This window comes from Vigna umbellata, chromosome 1 (genome assembly GCF_029865625.1).
Source record: "Vigna umbellata cultivar VRB3 chromosome 1, Vumbellata_1.0, whole genome shotgun sequence".
NCBI classification, from domain to species: Eukaryota; Viridiplantae; Streptophyta; class Magnoliopsida; order Fabales; family Fabaceae; genus Vigna; species Vigna umbellata.
The window spans coordinates 13,373,066-13,389,232 of NC_142165.1; the positions used below are offsets into that span (position 1 = coordinate 13,373,066).

The following is a 16,167-nucleotide window of genomic DNA, read 5'->3' on the forward strand; positions in this document are numbered from 1 at the left end:
AAGGAAAGTTAATCTCTATCCTAAAATTAGATAGAGTGCAAGTGTAATGAGATTTTAGTAAATGTAATTTTCCCTTTTTTTATCTAACTTTTGGATCACTTTTGGCTTCTCAATTTTTTTCCCTTTTATCCTCTGTTTATTCCAGTCTACACCTTGAAATTGGAAAGTACATATTCTGTGACAACTATTTTTTCCTTACTTTTCCCCCTTTTTATTCCTCTTTATTCGGCCTTCAGGTTTGAAACTATGGTTTATCCGAAAAAGGCTAATAATATTTTGCGAACCTATATTTAACAAATATTATAACTTACTCTAAATAACCTGACAATCTATTATCTTTCAATTAATAAAATTCTGTGCTTAGAAGCTAGCACTCATTGATACATCATTCGTTGAATTCCAGAAAGTACAAGGTATACAATTTGAAGTATAAAAGAAAACCAGCCCCTAAACCCAGGAGCGGATTGAATTACAACATGAAAGGTACTGTAAATATATCTATAAAGCCAAGGGAAACAAATATATATTGGAAGTTCCCATCTTCGATAGCTGTAACCCACGGCGACCTTCGCATTAATCAGTAAAACTGTACAAGTCTCATGAAATAAATTTTCAATGTTGTCAATCTTATCCATTGAAAAATTGAAAACATTTAAAATAAATGGGCCCCGAAAGAACATCAATCAGCGATAGCGTCGTTTTCCGTAGTCCTAAGTTCCACAGATGTAAGTTGCAACTTCGTCCACTCAACCCAAAACTGGCACAATGGGACAAAGTGAGTAATCAGCAAAATTAGCTATCGTTCCAAGTTGTTTGGATAATTTAGTCCCTTGATCGATCTATTAATGGACCAAGTATAATAATGAATCACGCTAACTGCTTGACTGTTAACAAAGTACATTATGTGATTTGCTTTTCTTGGCAAACTAATCTCATTGCATTTCCTTTCACCATCAGATGATTGGCAATAACGAAAATTAATGAAGCTTGTAAAAACTCGATCAGTGAGACATGTGCATGCATGCAACGTTTTCGATTAATTGATAGGACAGTCAACAGCATTAATTGGCATATGCTACTTCATGGAGCTGCATTTTGATCAACCAACTCTTTCTGCTATCTTTTGAAACATGCATGCATCAAATAAAAGACAGCTAGAAACTACCAGTGAAGGAGATAAATTCAGTGATATACCTTATAGTTAACTTGGTTCTTAAGAATGAAGAACGTAGCAATCACAAAAACTTGGTCTTTGGCTAGTCTGCTGCTCAATCCTATTTGATCTTTGACCCAGCTATCAGGTCAACACTTTGTTAACGAAGACAAGGAATAATATCAGCACAGATAGTTCCAGCATGAACTTTGGGGCCGTCGTGTGTTCAAGAATTTGCTGCCACCTGTAAGTTCAACCAGTAGATAGCTGCTGGTAAAGCCTGTTATCCATTTTTGTCTTCATTACAATCAGATGTCACTCAAAAACATAGATAGTCACACAAAACTAAACCAAACAAATGAAGCAAACATACTCAAGAAATTATCAAGTAAATACATACAAGGGTATGCTTTACTTAGGATAAGGAATAGCATGCTTTACAATTATATGTTTTACAAGTTACTTTAATTTCAAAGCATTCTGACCCACTATTCTCTCAACTATAGGTATCCGTATTGTCATCTAGCCCAACCCAATTAGCCATGGAATCATCAAATATTTACGAGGACCATAGGCAACTAAAACTAGTACGCTATGCCAAGAACTTAGTCAGTGAATATGCATACCAATTTCCCCCAAATGAAGAGCTGTTTCCCTCATTTATTTCTTCCTTCGCAAGTTCTTCAAGTATAGCACGTTGTCGTTCATTGATTGCACTAAAAGAATGAGTAGACCAGAAGTGAGTTTATGCAAATCCAACTTGGAAGAAAGCATATCAGAGTTTATTGTAAGGATAATCAAAGAAGAAAAGGCAAAGCACTATCCAGATACCATTTATCGTAAGGCACAAAAAACATCACACATAAGCAAATTCAATAAGATATGGTGCAAATTCAACCCGAGCAGCAAGCATTGACCAAACAAGAATAAACAGTAACACAATAAGTAGTGAAATGACTTTAAAAGGTACTGCAAAATAATGGGTCACACCCACGAGTTGCTACTCCTTGCATTGTTTTTGTTAGATGTAACAGGGCTTAGGCCCATCTCTTTGTACTTTTCTACTTATAAATGCATATTCTTGTGTGTTCTACACACATTAGAGATTTAGTCTATATGCCTTTCTCTCCCTTTTATTTTGACATCGCATTAGAGTTAGGTTTAATCCTTGCCTCCCGATGGGTTAACCTCTGCTAAACTCTCTTTTTTTTGGAAAATTTTCTCGGACATTGTTCTTAGTTGTTTTTTTTCCAACCAATTGTTTTTCTCCACCACTGTACTAAACCACCTAATATGATACCCTCCGTGTTGCCGCCTTTGCCATCTCCATCACTGCTTGGACGAGTGACACCACAATTGAGATTGTCCAGGGTGACCACCACACAACATTTCATGGTTATGTAAAATATTTTCTCAGTATTAAAGTGGTGCAATCAAAAGAAGGTGTTATCATTTCACAAAGAAAATATACTCTTGATGCTTAAGAGGAGACTGACTTGGGAATTTGCAAGCTCATTGATAGTCCTATAGACTTGAATCAAAAGTAGACCAAGGTGAAATGTTTTCAAAACCCACAGAGATATAGGGGATTGGTGGGAAACTCATCTATCTTATTATGACAAGACTCAATTTTTCTTTTCCAATGAGAGTTGTAAGTCAATTTATACAAAACTCTCACATTGTTTACTAGAATGTTGTGATTTGCATTCTCAAATATGTAAAAGGGACCCTAGGACAAGGATTGTGGTATGAGAACCCAAGTCTTAAGGTATTGTGATGCAAATTGGGTTTGTTGTCTCATTGACGAGAGATCTACCACAAGATATTGTGTATTCCTTGGATGGAATCTTATATCTAAAGGGAAATAGGAGAGCTGACAATAATGTAATCCATTTTCCACAATGTCATAATATCAACCAATATAAGGAAAAGTATCATATTGCATCTTTACATTATAAATAGCACATTCCTCAAAGTCTGAGGTCTTTTAAGTTAAACTACAACAAAAGATGAGTGCAAGGAACGTACATGGGAAGGTTAACACGAAACCGTACATATTGATCCCCATGATGTACAAGAAACCCATGCTTTGGAAGTCCTGCATTAACAATTATGGTAAATATACTTTTCCAGCACCATGATAGAAACGGACTAAAACCTCGTCCAAAAAACTGTCCATAAAGAGAACATTTCATTTAACCTTTGCCTCTAAGTACCAGAAGCTGTCCATGTTGAACACCCTTGGGTATCTGAGGGGAACACAATCGCAGAATATTATACAAAGTATGGTCAAAACAAGAAGTCATAATTTGAAAATGGAAACAATATGATAAAAACCAGTTCAGGTACAAGTGAATGAATGAAATTTATTAAGAACATTCCTGGACTCTCGAAAGGTCGAAGTCTCCCTCAATTCCTATACAAATATTCTCAATGTATGACCCAACTCACAATCCCTGTCTATTTATATACATCATCAGCCACTGGACTCACTAATTGAATAACCACTTAACTAACAAACAGCCCGGCTTGTTTTTCTCCCACCAAAAGACGTCCCTTCAGCATTAAGATTTAGAACATAAATTTGGAATACAACAATTACAATGTTAAGCAGGAAAGTTATCATTTTGACAAAAAAATGTTGCAATGGCTACTACTGTCCTATAATCCTATTGTGTGACACTTCAGCACGTGATTGACTACTATGGACTTAATTGTGTACACTGTTGTACTGTACGTCTTTAAAGCTTATGGGATTTAAGGTTAGAGGAAGGAAAAAGAGTTTATAACACCAAATTGCATCTATTAACTAAGATGCATTGCAATGTATGCACATTAGTGTGATCATAAAACCTAGAACACTAACTCTTTTTTATACTAATATAATTCCAACTAGTCAGGGAAACAAACCATATGACAGAATAAGGAATATAATAGTCAAGCCTAAAAGATATTGAGAGGATAGGAGAGAGTAATCACTGGAGATAATATAAGGTATTGTGTGATAAGATATTTTCATATATTCCAACATTCTGGAGGTTTAAAAAGAACGTCTCTCAAGACACGACTCATGAGGAAAACCTTGATACAAAAGAAAAAGAGGGGTATGCTAATCTTATATATCATTTCAATTTCAGTGTAATAAAAATATTTTATTGATGAAGTTGTCTAAAATCACTCAACAGGAAAAGATCAAATAGTATCAGTAAAAGCTGTAGGGATTCATTGGTAGTAATCTATAATTAACATGCCTTGACCTTTAAATGAGCCATACTCCATTCCTCTAAACTACTCTATGCAAAAAAAAAAAAGACATTGAAAATAAATCTTGTTTTACTTTTAATTGCATCTTCCCGGATAAAGTAGGCACCTCAACTTCACCACCAAGAATAGCCTGCAATATTAAAGCTTTTGTTTGATTAATAACACTGATATCAACTTAGGTGCACTTTCAATCAGATAATTAAGATGCAAAAGATGGTATGTGCAAGTGTCTTATAGTGGGACTCATTTAAATGATATTTTCTAATAAAATGCATGTAATGGCACTTGAGGAAATACAGAGTTAGAGTGAATTTGAGAGAGCATGTAATCCCCTCTCTAGTTTCATATTTATAATATCTTAGTATACATCAATCAGTAATGAAAGCGTGGAACATATATAGTTCTCACCTGTGTAAAGCTAATATTAGACTCCACGTAGACATCTGCACCATCTCTGGTAAATATTGAATCCTCTGCCACCTATATCAACAGGAAAAAAAAGTATGCTTCAATAAGAATAGAAGTACAGAACATAATTTGCCACAACAAACAAACATGTAATAGTACTATTGCAGAAAGCACATTACTGGTTTGAAATTTTATACAGTGACATATAATCAAGATGGAAAAGAATACTGAGATGTGCAACAGTATTATAAAATTTGCCTCCGTAATTACATGATCTAGGAAAGCAAAGCACTTCTATGATGTTGCACTTACCTGAACCTAACTAGACTACTGGTAAATAACCTTTTGAGGTACTAACCTATTAACCCTAGGAAAGAGTTAGATATTTTTTCTTGAGCAGGCCAAAGTAAAAGAAGCTTGTACACTTGTAAGATTATTTATATCAAGAGTTTTCACTGATGACACAAATGTCATGGTGTTCAGGGTTTAACTTATCAAGTAAACTCAAACTTTACAAAAGAATTCTTGAAAATATTTCATCAAAGAAAGTGTAACAATCTAACAAAACATAAAACCAACTTTGTTAAGTTATTTAAATTTTATGAGTATTGAGTCAATTTCCATTTTGGACATCCATAGTCTTAAATTTTATGAGTATTTAAGTTATTTAAATGTTACGCTGTTCTATTCATGAATACAGTTTTAGTTTACGAAATCAAATTTGTTTTGGAAAGGGCTATTGATGGTAATAATATTCATTGAAGGACTAATGTAAAATCAACAGTACCTAGAAGACTACTTTATGTTAAATGCGTCATTGGATAACCAGAACGGACATTAGCTCCATTATGTACGCTAAGAAGAATATAGTTTTTAATCAGTAGAGACACGAGGGCAAGAATGCTTAAATCTGAAAAAATAAATAAAAATGTATGAAGCAAATACTTATGAGTTAAGGAGACCAAGCAGTGTACATTAAGTGAAGCAGGTTTTACAGTTTTGAACTTACAATGAAGGAAGTTACATGAAAAAAATAAGTACTCTGAGAACACGAGCCCAAAGTTTAGAATTAATATTTTCTTTAATAACTTTTCAGGCTATCTAGGGAGGCACTGGCCCCAGCTTGCCAAATGCCCCTCTGCTACATCATAAATCTAATGTGTCTATAGGCCTTTTAATTTTTAAATTGAGTAGACCTAATTTTGAACTGCCGAAGATAATTATTATGCGTGCCCAAATGAATCTCAGATTTATAATGAAATATGTCACATTTAGGAAGAACTGGTTGTGCGTGCTTCCTAAACAAGCCCTATTTCCCTCTAAAATGCTAAAGTTGGTTAAAACCACAGATCAATAGGCCAGCAGATAGCATATTGTGAGATCTACACTATATATTTGGACAGAACATTGCCTTTATTTTAATGTATAAACTTCCAGATCGGCCTACACTTCCAGCAGCATTCCCACCTTCTGGCACATGGATTGTATCTCCCGAATCCACACCTATGATAAGAATGGGGGGAGGGGAGGATTATTCTTTGAATAAAATATAGGAGGCAGAATGTAAACCAAACCCACGCAGGGCAGGTCAGCAAAAACCAAGTTGTATTCCACTATGTTCAGTTACATTGATGAGCTCTAACCAACACACATAAGGTAAGTTTGTCAAAAGTACCAAAACCAACCTGCTGGTATAGTAACTTTAACCTCTTTAACCCCTTCAACCACCCCAGATCCTCTACATGTTATACAAAAGCCCTGCACCAATTAGATAGAGAAAATACAAATTATGCAAGATTATGACACAAAATAGATAAACAACAATACAAAACTACTCGACATGGAATTTATGAAACACCTTTGCAATTCGGCCTGATCCTTTACAGGTTATGCATGTTGATGTAAATGGGGGGATTGTAACCTGGAAAAATACATCACAATCAAGATTAAAGAATATAATATTAAGTAATAATCAACATTGCTTTTTGAAGGCACTTACTCGACCTAAGCCCCTACATGTTGGACAAACTATTGGAACGGCATCAAGAGGATGGCCCTGCCCATCTGGATTCATACAATGAAAGTGTTTGGCATCAAATTTTTATGTGCACAAGATTATGTGCTAAACTTCTTTTGTAATCAAAATTTATTCATATGAAAACAATATTTTTCCATTTCCTAAACCATTAATAACAAATGGAAAATAAAAAAGTTTTCTTGATTCCCAAAATATATGAACTTTACTCACTACAATAATCACACGGAACGAATGCATCAAATGACACGTGTTTGGTGCATCCTCTTGCAGCTTCTGAGAAAGTAAGAGACAACTCCACCTATCAGCATAGCATTAAGCAAAAGATTAAGTATGTAAAAGTAGGAATATATCTCAAGCTACAGAGGAACAATGGTTAAGCTAACCTCTATGTTTGATGAGAATTGAGTAGTTGCTTCTTCAAATATCTGGTACATCAAGAAAATTGCGAGATTTCCTCTTCACAATATTTTACGAAATGAATCCAAAAGCATAAAGAATGTGTGTGCACTAGTGTGTAGAGAGACAGAAGGTGGGTATCATGTAAGAGCATCCAAGCAAGATAAGAAGTGATAGTGACCCTTCAATGAATGCTCAATAATAAATCAAGCAAAACCAATTTTGACTATTCATATGTAATCACATGACCAAGATAATATATATTCAATTAATTTATTTCTTAATTAATAAAAGAAGACATAATTTAGAAAGCCAAAAATACCTCAGAGAATACTTTATGAAATGAATCTGAAAAATGAGAACGATAGGCATTTCTAAACCTTTCTGCATCACCATGATTATATCCTGTATCTTCTGAACCACGAGAACGCATCTTCAATTGAAAAAAGGGTTCATTGGAGAAAATAATGGAAAAATGTTATTTAACTCAACATCACAAATAAGAGTTATTTATGAATTAAAGAAATTTGGACAGCGTTAAACAATTGAAGCTCCAGAAATATTGAACAGTGGCTAATATTTTGAATTTAAAGTTCTAAAGTATATAAAAACTACCTCGTTGTACTGTGCTCTCTTTTTAGAGTCTCTCAATGTCTGAAATTACATAGCAAAACAGAAAATGAAAATATCAATGTTAGTTAATTAGTTTATACCATGAACAATGTAACCTGAAGAAGGGAAGGGGTCTGAAAATGCAATAGAAAAAACTAAAATTTCATAAAATGATAATAATGACCTCATAAGCTTCTCTTATATCTTGAAATTTCCTTTTAGCAGATGGATTGTTCTTGTTTGCATCTGGATGGTACTTTTTAGCGAGCTGCACAACACAGAAAAGTGTTGCATGATGAATTATTAACTAAAAGAAGACCTTTAATTTTTTAATATTGTTGTCAAAACAGTGTGATGATGGAATATATAGACATTTCCAGTTTCTACTTTGAAGTAATTCTCCTATTGTTTTTTTGCTAAAATTGCTTATATTGAGTACTACTACTCAAGAAAAATCCTTTGTTTATAATGTAAATCTCCAAAACCCAAATTTATAGTTAACATCTACCTTGCTTCCACAATAAAAACTATATTGCCCACAGAAAACATGATTTAAGGATACTTTTTATGTCTCTGTTATGCTCATCGAAGACTAAATAGAACATGAACTCAAAGATGAATCCTAATGTAAGCCTATCCTTTTAAGAAAGTCCCCGGTCTTACTTTCATGAGTTATCAAACAATAAAGTATTCCTCCATACATGTCTTTTATAGATCAGCACAAGCATATAAACAGTTAAACCAAGTTTAGCAACTATAAGATTTCCAAATCTTATAGTTCGTTAGATATATTATCTTTATCTTATCTTTATTTTTTATGTTTAGTTAGTTTGTTATTATTTTTTATTTGTATTTGAGTTAGGCTTAATGTCTTCTTCTTACCATAGTTAAACCTTGTTTGATAACATTAAATTTTGTCGTGACTGAGAATAGATCATCTAATCTGCCATTGCTGTCACTCTTAACAAGTACAAAGCAATTGAAATAAAATATTCCTCCAACTGAGAATAGACTAATTTTCCATTCTTGACACTCCTACCAGGTACAAAGCAATTGAATTAAATTTCATCTCTCCTACAAAAAGTGTTCGAGATGAAAATTGAATCATCCCCATTGCCCAAACAAAACATGGCAATTTTCCAATAGACTTCACTTTCGCTCTACCTAGCCTAACAAGTATAGATTTCATCAATCAATGTGTCCTAAGCCATACAAAACAAGAGATTCCAGATACTCACGCACCAAGTGAAAGGCCTTCTTTATCTCATCTTGACTGGCATTTTCAGGAATACCAAGAACTCGATAGTAGTCTCTGTCAGCTGAAGAAGACAATGCTGGACAATACAAGCAGAAAGGGAAACCAAATGAAAACCTCAAGGTATAGACATCACAAATCACCAATATTAATAAAAACAATGCAATTCACATCACATCCAACAAAACCTGTGGCATGGAAATAACGATATCTAAACGGTATTCTCGGAATCACAGACTCCTCTGTTTTCCTGACGAAACCGCAACTGACCAAAGCTGATACGCAGAACAATAATTTCGTTTAAGAAATATCGAAAAACCAATTATTATGCAATAAACACGAAAATTTTGAAACGTGCCCCGAGCCAGAAAAAACGATTGGCCAGCCGACAAGAATTTGCTGAATGACGATTCTCCTTTGTCCACGAGCGATTCCGAGGTCACAGACGAAAGCAAATGGCGCCGATACTGCATTGGAAGAATCCATAGTGTGAACGATTCCAGAAAAAAGGAACAGAGATTTTGAATAGTTTTGAGATTTGTCGTTCCTCCACTTACAGGCGTTAAACGCATGAACCTTCTCATTCGCGTCAAAGGCGTGTGGATTAGTGATATCGCTGCGCAATAGAGATGGAAGAAGTGTGTGAGCCCGCAAATCTGCTTAATAGGTATCGGAAAGCGATGATTGTTATCGGCGACTAAGTAATAGATTCCGGTGGCGGTGGTGGCGCCTGCTCGCAGATTTTTGGGCGTCGGGGTTTAGCGTACTGGGTTTAGGTTCGGGCTTAACATTTACGACTTGATGTAACGAGGTCGTTTCATTTCAATTCCTGCTAGCAGTCACTACATTACCAAATTTTGTTTTTCTTTGACAAAATTCAATTACTGATTATAATTATGATTTTGATTTCATTTTTATAATTAAAATTCAAAATAAAGAAATACTTCGGAATATATATGGACTAAATTACACTTTTTCTGCTTTCATCTAATACTTCGTCTTTATAAATATCTCTTTATTATAATTTAAATCATTCTTTGACAATTTTATATTAATAATACATAATATTATTTTAACACTTCATTAACTTTTGTATTCCTGTGTTCAGACTGTCATAGCTTATAAATTCAACATGCATAATATTTAACACAAATTCTGTTTGATATAAATTTACAGTGATGTAACAGAGCATCTAATGATATAACAACATCTAATGCATATCAGAACTTACAAATTTATAATGATATAATAGAGCATCTAATTCTTGATTTGGGTCAGACACTGTGCACTTAAGGCCCAGTCAACCTTTGGCCCATCAGACTGAAAGCTTAAGCTGAAAGATTGTATGTGTGGCATTTGTGCAACGTGAGGAGAACGCGGAGAGAGAAATGTCGGAAGCTTTCTCTGGTGGAAGGGAGCAAGTGAGGCGAACCTTGGAGGCCGGAGGAGCTCCGATACAGCGGCGGAGACTCACGGTGCAGAAGACAAAAATGCAGATCTTGAAACGGTGAGTAAGAAAAACTTCTTCTTTTATTATTTGAGTATATATTCAAAGTACATAGATGTATGTTCTCATCAAACGGGAAAGGGGAAAGGGACTCAGTATATATAGAGTCCTAGAAAGGGAAAAAGGGAAAGAAAAACAACCGCAATTAATTACAAAACAGACATTAACTGTTTTGGTCAAAAACAGTTAAGAGAATCGAAAGATTCTCAATACCCTCCCCTCAAGCTGGACTATGTATATTGACCAGTCCAAGCTTGGGAATGATATGTTTGAAGTTGACGCGATGCGGAAATTTGGTGAAGACGTCGGCCAGCTGTTCATCGGATCGTACAGGGAGAAGATGCAGTAGCCCTTCCTGGATCTTTTCACGAACAACGTGACAATCAAGCTCAATGTGCTTGGTCCGTTCGTGAAAGCTCTGGTTATGAGCAATGTGGCGAGCAGACTTGTTGTCACAATATAGGATAGGCACTCCAGATTCTTCAATTTGAAGGTCTTTAAGCAAATAGTGGAGCCACTGTATTTCACATACAGTAGCAGCTAGAGCTCGGTATTCGGCCTCAGTGGATGATCTGGAAACAGTCTTCTGTTTCTTAGACTTCCAGGAAATGAGAGATGTCCCAATGAAAACACAAAATCCTGTAGTTGATCTTCTAGTGTTAGGACAGCTAGCCCAATCAGAGTCACTGAAACTTTTCAGGTGCATAGGAGAGTCAGCGGCGAAAAACAATCCTTCATTAGGAGTAGATTTGAGGTATCTGAGCACATGCTGAGCAGCTCTATAATGGTGTTCTGTAGGAAATTGCATAAATTGGCTTAGTAAGTTAATAGTATAGCATAGGTCAGGTCTAGTGTTGGTAAGGTAGAGTAACTTCCCTATCAATCTTCTGTAGGGTCCAGGGTCATCAAGTTGGCTGTCCAATTTGTATAATGGACTAGTGTCTCTGAGAAAGGGAGTAGTAGAGGGTTTGCATCCCTCCATTCCTGTTTCTTCAAGAATGTCTAAAGTATATTTTCTCTGGCACAAGTGAATTCCCTTTTTAGACCTAGCCACTTCAAGGCCGAGAAAGTACTTGAGTTCACCAAGATCTTTTATGCGAAATTTATTATGTAGAAGCTCTTTGATAGAATTGATTTCTTCCAAGGAATTTCCTGCCAACACAATGTCATCCACATAGACAAGAAGTGCAGTGAAAGATGTACCAATTCGTTTAGTGAATAATGAGTGATCAGACTTAGACTGTTTATATTTAACAGAGATTAGATAAGAGGACAATTTTTCAAACCATTGTCTGCTTGCTTGCTTTAAGCCATATAAGGATTTAGTTAATTTGCAAACCTGTCCCTTTGTATGAGTACTTAGTCCTGGAGGAGGTTGCATATAAATTTCTTCATTGAGGTCACCATGAAGAAACGCATTGTCCACATCCAATTGGTGTAAGAACCAATTACTTGAAGCAGCTATGGCTATTAAAAGTCTGACAGTGGTGAGTTTTGCAACAGGAGAAAAAGTGTCTAGATAATCTATTCCTTCTTGTTGGGTATACCCTTTTGCCACCAACCTAGCCTTATACCTTTCAATGCTTCCATCAGCTCTAAATTTTGTTTTGTATACCCACTTGCATCCTATAGGAGTTTTTCCAGATGGTAGTTGAGTTAAAACCCAAGTATTGTTGTCCTGCAAGGCTTTAATTTCTCTCTGCATAGCTTCTATCCATTCCTTCTTGTCTTTAGCTTCATTGTAGGTCCGAGGCTCCTTATTTTCAGTAACAGCCATGATATATTTGGTGTGTTTCTCTGACAAGTTATCACAACATAGAAGATTAGCTATCGGATAGGGAGTTTTAAAACTATTTTTAACAGTCAAGGATTGATTCACCTGGTGGATGTAATCTTCTAGATAGGCAGGAGTCCTTCTAATCCTTTCTGGTCTTCTGTATCTGTAGTTTTCCTGACTGTTGTTTGTGACAGTAGGATTCTGCAGTTCTTCCTCTTGATTAATTCCTTCTTGCTCATCAGAGTGCTCTTCATCAGTAGGATAGTAATCTTTGGATAAATCAGTTAAGAACTCATCTTCATCCTTCTCATTGTCTATGCTTTGCTGATTACCTGGAAGGTTCTTATAGGGCAGCACTTCTTCATAGAACACGACATTTCTGCTAACCAAGAGTTCTTTGGTATTTATGTCTAAAACAATATAGCCTTTAACACCACTTTTATATCCTAGGAATACTCCTTTTCTAGCCCTAGGATCCAACTTGTTTCTATTATTTTCAAGTGTAGAAGCAAAACATAAACATCCAAAGACTTTGAGATCTAAGTAGGCAGGTGGTAGATTGTAGAGTATATCATGAGGAGTTTTATGTCCTAGAGTTAAAGAAGGCAGTCTATTTATCAAGTATACAGCATGTCCAATAGCATAAGACCAGTAAACTTTAGGTATGTTGGAATGAAACATAAGACTTCGTGTCACATTGAGTATATGTTGATGCTTTCTTTCAACTACAGAATTTTGTTCAGGTGTCTCAACACAACTTTTCTGATGAACAATTCCATGCATATCATAGAAACTGACACAGTTAAATTCTGGTCCATTGTCAGACCTAATGATTTTTATCATTTTGTTAAACTGATTCTTGACTTTAATGACAAAACTCTGTAGTAAGGTTTTGGTTTGTCCTTTATTACTCATTAGAAAAATCCATGTGTGCCTGCTGTAATCATCAACTATACTAAGAAAATATCTATGCCCATGAACAGAAATAGTGTTTAATGGCCCCCAAATATCACAATGAATAAGCTCAAAACATTCAGTAGTAACAGATAAGCTTTTTGTAAAAGGCAACTTATGTTGTTTAGCATAGTGGCAAGTATCACAGACAATATCAGTATTAGTCTTAACATAAGGGAACATTTCACATATATGTTTAACAACATGCTGTCCAGGATGTCCTAGTCTAAGATGCCACAGATTCACATCAGTCTTTTTAAAAGAAAAGGCAGTCTTTGAAATATCCCTCTGTTCTGGCTTAGAGAATTCTTGTAAGTAATAGAGACCATTCCATGGTTTAGCATATCCAATCGTCTTCAATGAACGATTCTTCCTTATCTGACATTCCTCAAAAGAAAAAGTTAGATTGCAATCCAAGTCTTTGATGAGACTTTGGACAGAGATAAGATTGAAACAAAAATTAGGTATGTAAAGGACATTGAAAATGATAAAATTCTCAGCAAACTTGACAGTTCCAGCATATTCAGCAGTGATGGTAGTTTTATTTGGTAATTTTATAGATATGGGTTTAATTTTGTGAAAAGCAATAAAATTGGATTGGTCATGTGTAACATGGTCAGTAGCTCCTGTGTCAATAACCCAGGAAGAATTACCTGGTTTATTCTCAGTCTCCTTCCTCTGAACTTGATTAATTTTGTGAATGGATGAGCCTTCAGTGTTGTCAATCATTTTTAGAAGTTTCTGCATCTGTTCTGGCGTGAAAGGATTGGCATTACTGTTGCTGCTGGTCTGTTGTTGCATCTTCAAATTGTTTTCAGAATCAGTATTGCTTTGACTAACATTAACAGAATTCCAATCATTCTTCCTTTCTTCTTTCTTGTACCATGGGGGATATCCGTGCTTAGAATAGCACTCATCAACAGTGTGATTCATCTTATTACAATAAGAGCATTGCTTTCCATAATTCTGATTTCTGCCTCTACCTCTGCCTTGTCCACGAGTTCCAGCAAAACGTCCTTGGCTTTTCCAGTTTTGTTCAGGTTTCCCGTTTTTATCAGCAACATTTGCCAGAATTTTTGTTTCTGTAGTACCTTGCTTTTCTTGTCTTTCTTGTTGAATAACCAAAGAGAAGACACGGTTAATATTGGGTAAAGGATCCATCAGGAGGATCTGCGTTTTAACAGTACTGTAGGAATCATTCAATCCTTTCAAGAAGCAAATAACATGTTCCATTTCCCTGTATTTCAACATAATCTTGGACATGTCACAGTTGCATGGATTTTCACAGGTGCAAACAGGGATGGGTCTTAAAGATTCTAATTCTTCCCATAATATCTTTAGATCAGTGAAAAATTGGCTGATTCCCCGTTCCCCTTGCTTAATTGAGTGTATGTCCTGTAATAAATCTGAGATTTTGAAATAATCTCCTTTGGAAAACCTCTCCTTAAGCTCCTCCCATAATTCCTTGGCTTCTTCAACATAGATGACGCTCTCAGCGATATGTGGAGATAAGGTCTTTGTTATCCATGATAAAATCATCATATTACATCTTTCCCAGGTGTCATAGACAGCATCAGTTTTCTGGGGTCTTTTTATGGACCCATCTATGAACTTAATTTTGTTCTTCGAAAGTAGAGCCCTCCTCATGGCTCTGCTCCAGGATGGGTAATTATTTTCGTTGAGAGTTTGCGTAATCAGAGTCAAACCTGGGTTTTCTCCCGGGTGTAGATAGAAAGGACTGGCAGGATTGGAAGACTGATCAAATTGATCCATGGCAGCAAAAAAAAACTTCAAGAACCCAGCAAGAAAGACCCAAGAAAAAAAACAAGAAACCGCAGCAGTGGCAACGGAAGCAGAGCAGGTACTAGACCTGCTCTGATACCATCTTGATTTGGGTCAGACACTGTGCACTTAAGGCCCAGTCAACCTTTGGCCCATCAGACTGAAAGCTTAAGCTGAAAGATTGTATGCGTGGCATTTGTGCAACGTGAGGAGAACGCGGAGAGAGAAATGTCGGAAGCTTTCTCTGGTGGAAGGGAGCGAGTGAGGCGAACCTTGGAGGCCGGAGGAGCTCCGATACAGCGGCGGAGACTCACGGTGCAGAAGACAAAAATGCAGATCTTGAAACGGTGAGTAAGAAAAACTTCTTCTTTTATTATTTGAGTATATATTCAAAGTACATAGATGTATGTTCTCATCAAACGGGAAAGGGGAAAGGGACTCAGTATATATAGAGTCCTAGAAAGGGAAAAAGGGAAAGAAAAACAACCGCAATTAATTACAAAACAGACAATAACTGTTTTGGTCAAAAACAGTTAAGAGAATCGAAAGATTCTCAATACTAATAAAAATTTCCAGAATCTAATATCTTATACATAAGTTTAAATTCTGAAATGGATATAAGCACTCACTGACCTACCTTCACACAAGTATTTTCAGCTCATTAGGGTACAGAGAGGCCTTCCCAGACTAGCTAAGACACCTTAATATATATGTCAACTACTTCTCTGAAAATTATATAACGTAGCAACTGAAAAGCACAATGGTTTCAGAAATAGTCATGCACCATTTTACAAGAAGGTAGGCAAAGCACAATAGTTTCAGACCAACGGAACAGGTGATACACTACAAAAATAATATATTTTAGGAGAGGTTATTTTCCGGCGGTTTTAAGAACCCCGAAAACTTTTTGGCGGTTTATAACTGAAACCGCCCCTAAATATTTTTTTTATTTCTAGAATAAGTTTTAATCCCGAAATATCTATTTACCTCTCTGTGCCTTCATCATTTCCCTTATTTTTCT

The 16,167-nt window shown here is 35.7% G+C and overlaps 1 protein-coding gene across 2 annotated transcripts; it reads right to left on the bottom strand.

Moving 5' to 3' along the window:
- Positions 1–307: 307 nt before the first annotated feature.
- ATJ1 (DNAJ heat shock family protein) lies at positions 308–9,951 on the bottom strand. Of its 2 annotated transcripts, XM_088095874.1 has the most exons (20): positions 9,684–9,949; positions 9,485–9,593; positions 9,315–9,401; positions 9,114–9,205; positions 8,056–8,139; positions 7,875–7,913; positions 7,582–7,692; positions 7,247–7,288; positions 7,074–7,161; positions 6,825–6,889; positions 6,684–6,746; positions 6,511–6,583; positions 6,237–6,328; positions 4,826–4,897; positions 4,491–4,547; positions 3,354–3,402; positions 3,182–3,251; positions 1,780–1,869; positions 1,195–1,397; positions 308–757 (listed from the first exon to the last, which is right to left on the bottom strand). In XM_088095874.1, the coding sequence occupies exons 1-19, from the start codon at positions 9,708–9,710 to the stop codon at positions 1,298–1,300; spliced, it is 1,410 nt and encodes a 469-aa protein (XP_087952000.1). In that variant the 5' UTR covers positions 9,711–9,949; the 3' UTR covers positions 308–757; positions 1,195–1,297. The 2 variants fall into 2 exon arrangements, with proteins under 2 accessions (XP_087952000.1, XP_047161699.2); XM_047305743.2 differs by lacking the exon at positions 308–757 and having other exon boundaries at positions 1,231–1,433; positions 9,684–9,951.
- Between the last annotated feature and the right edge of the window lie 6,216 nt (positions 9,952–16,167).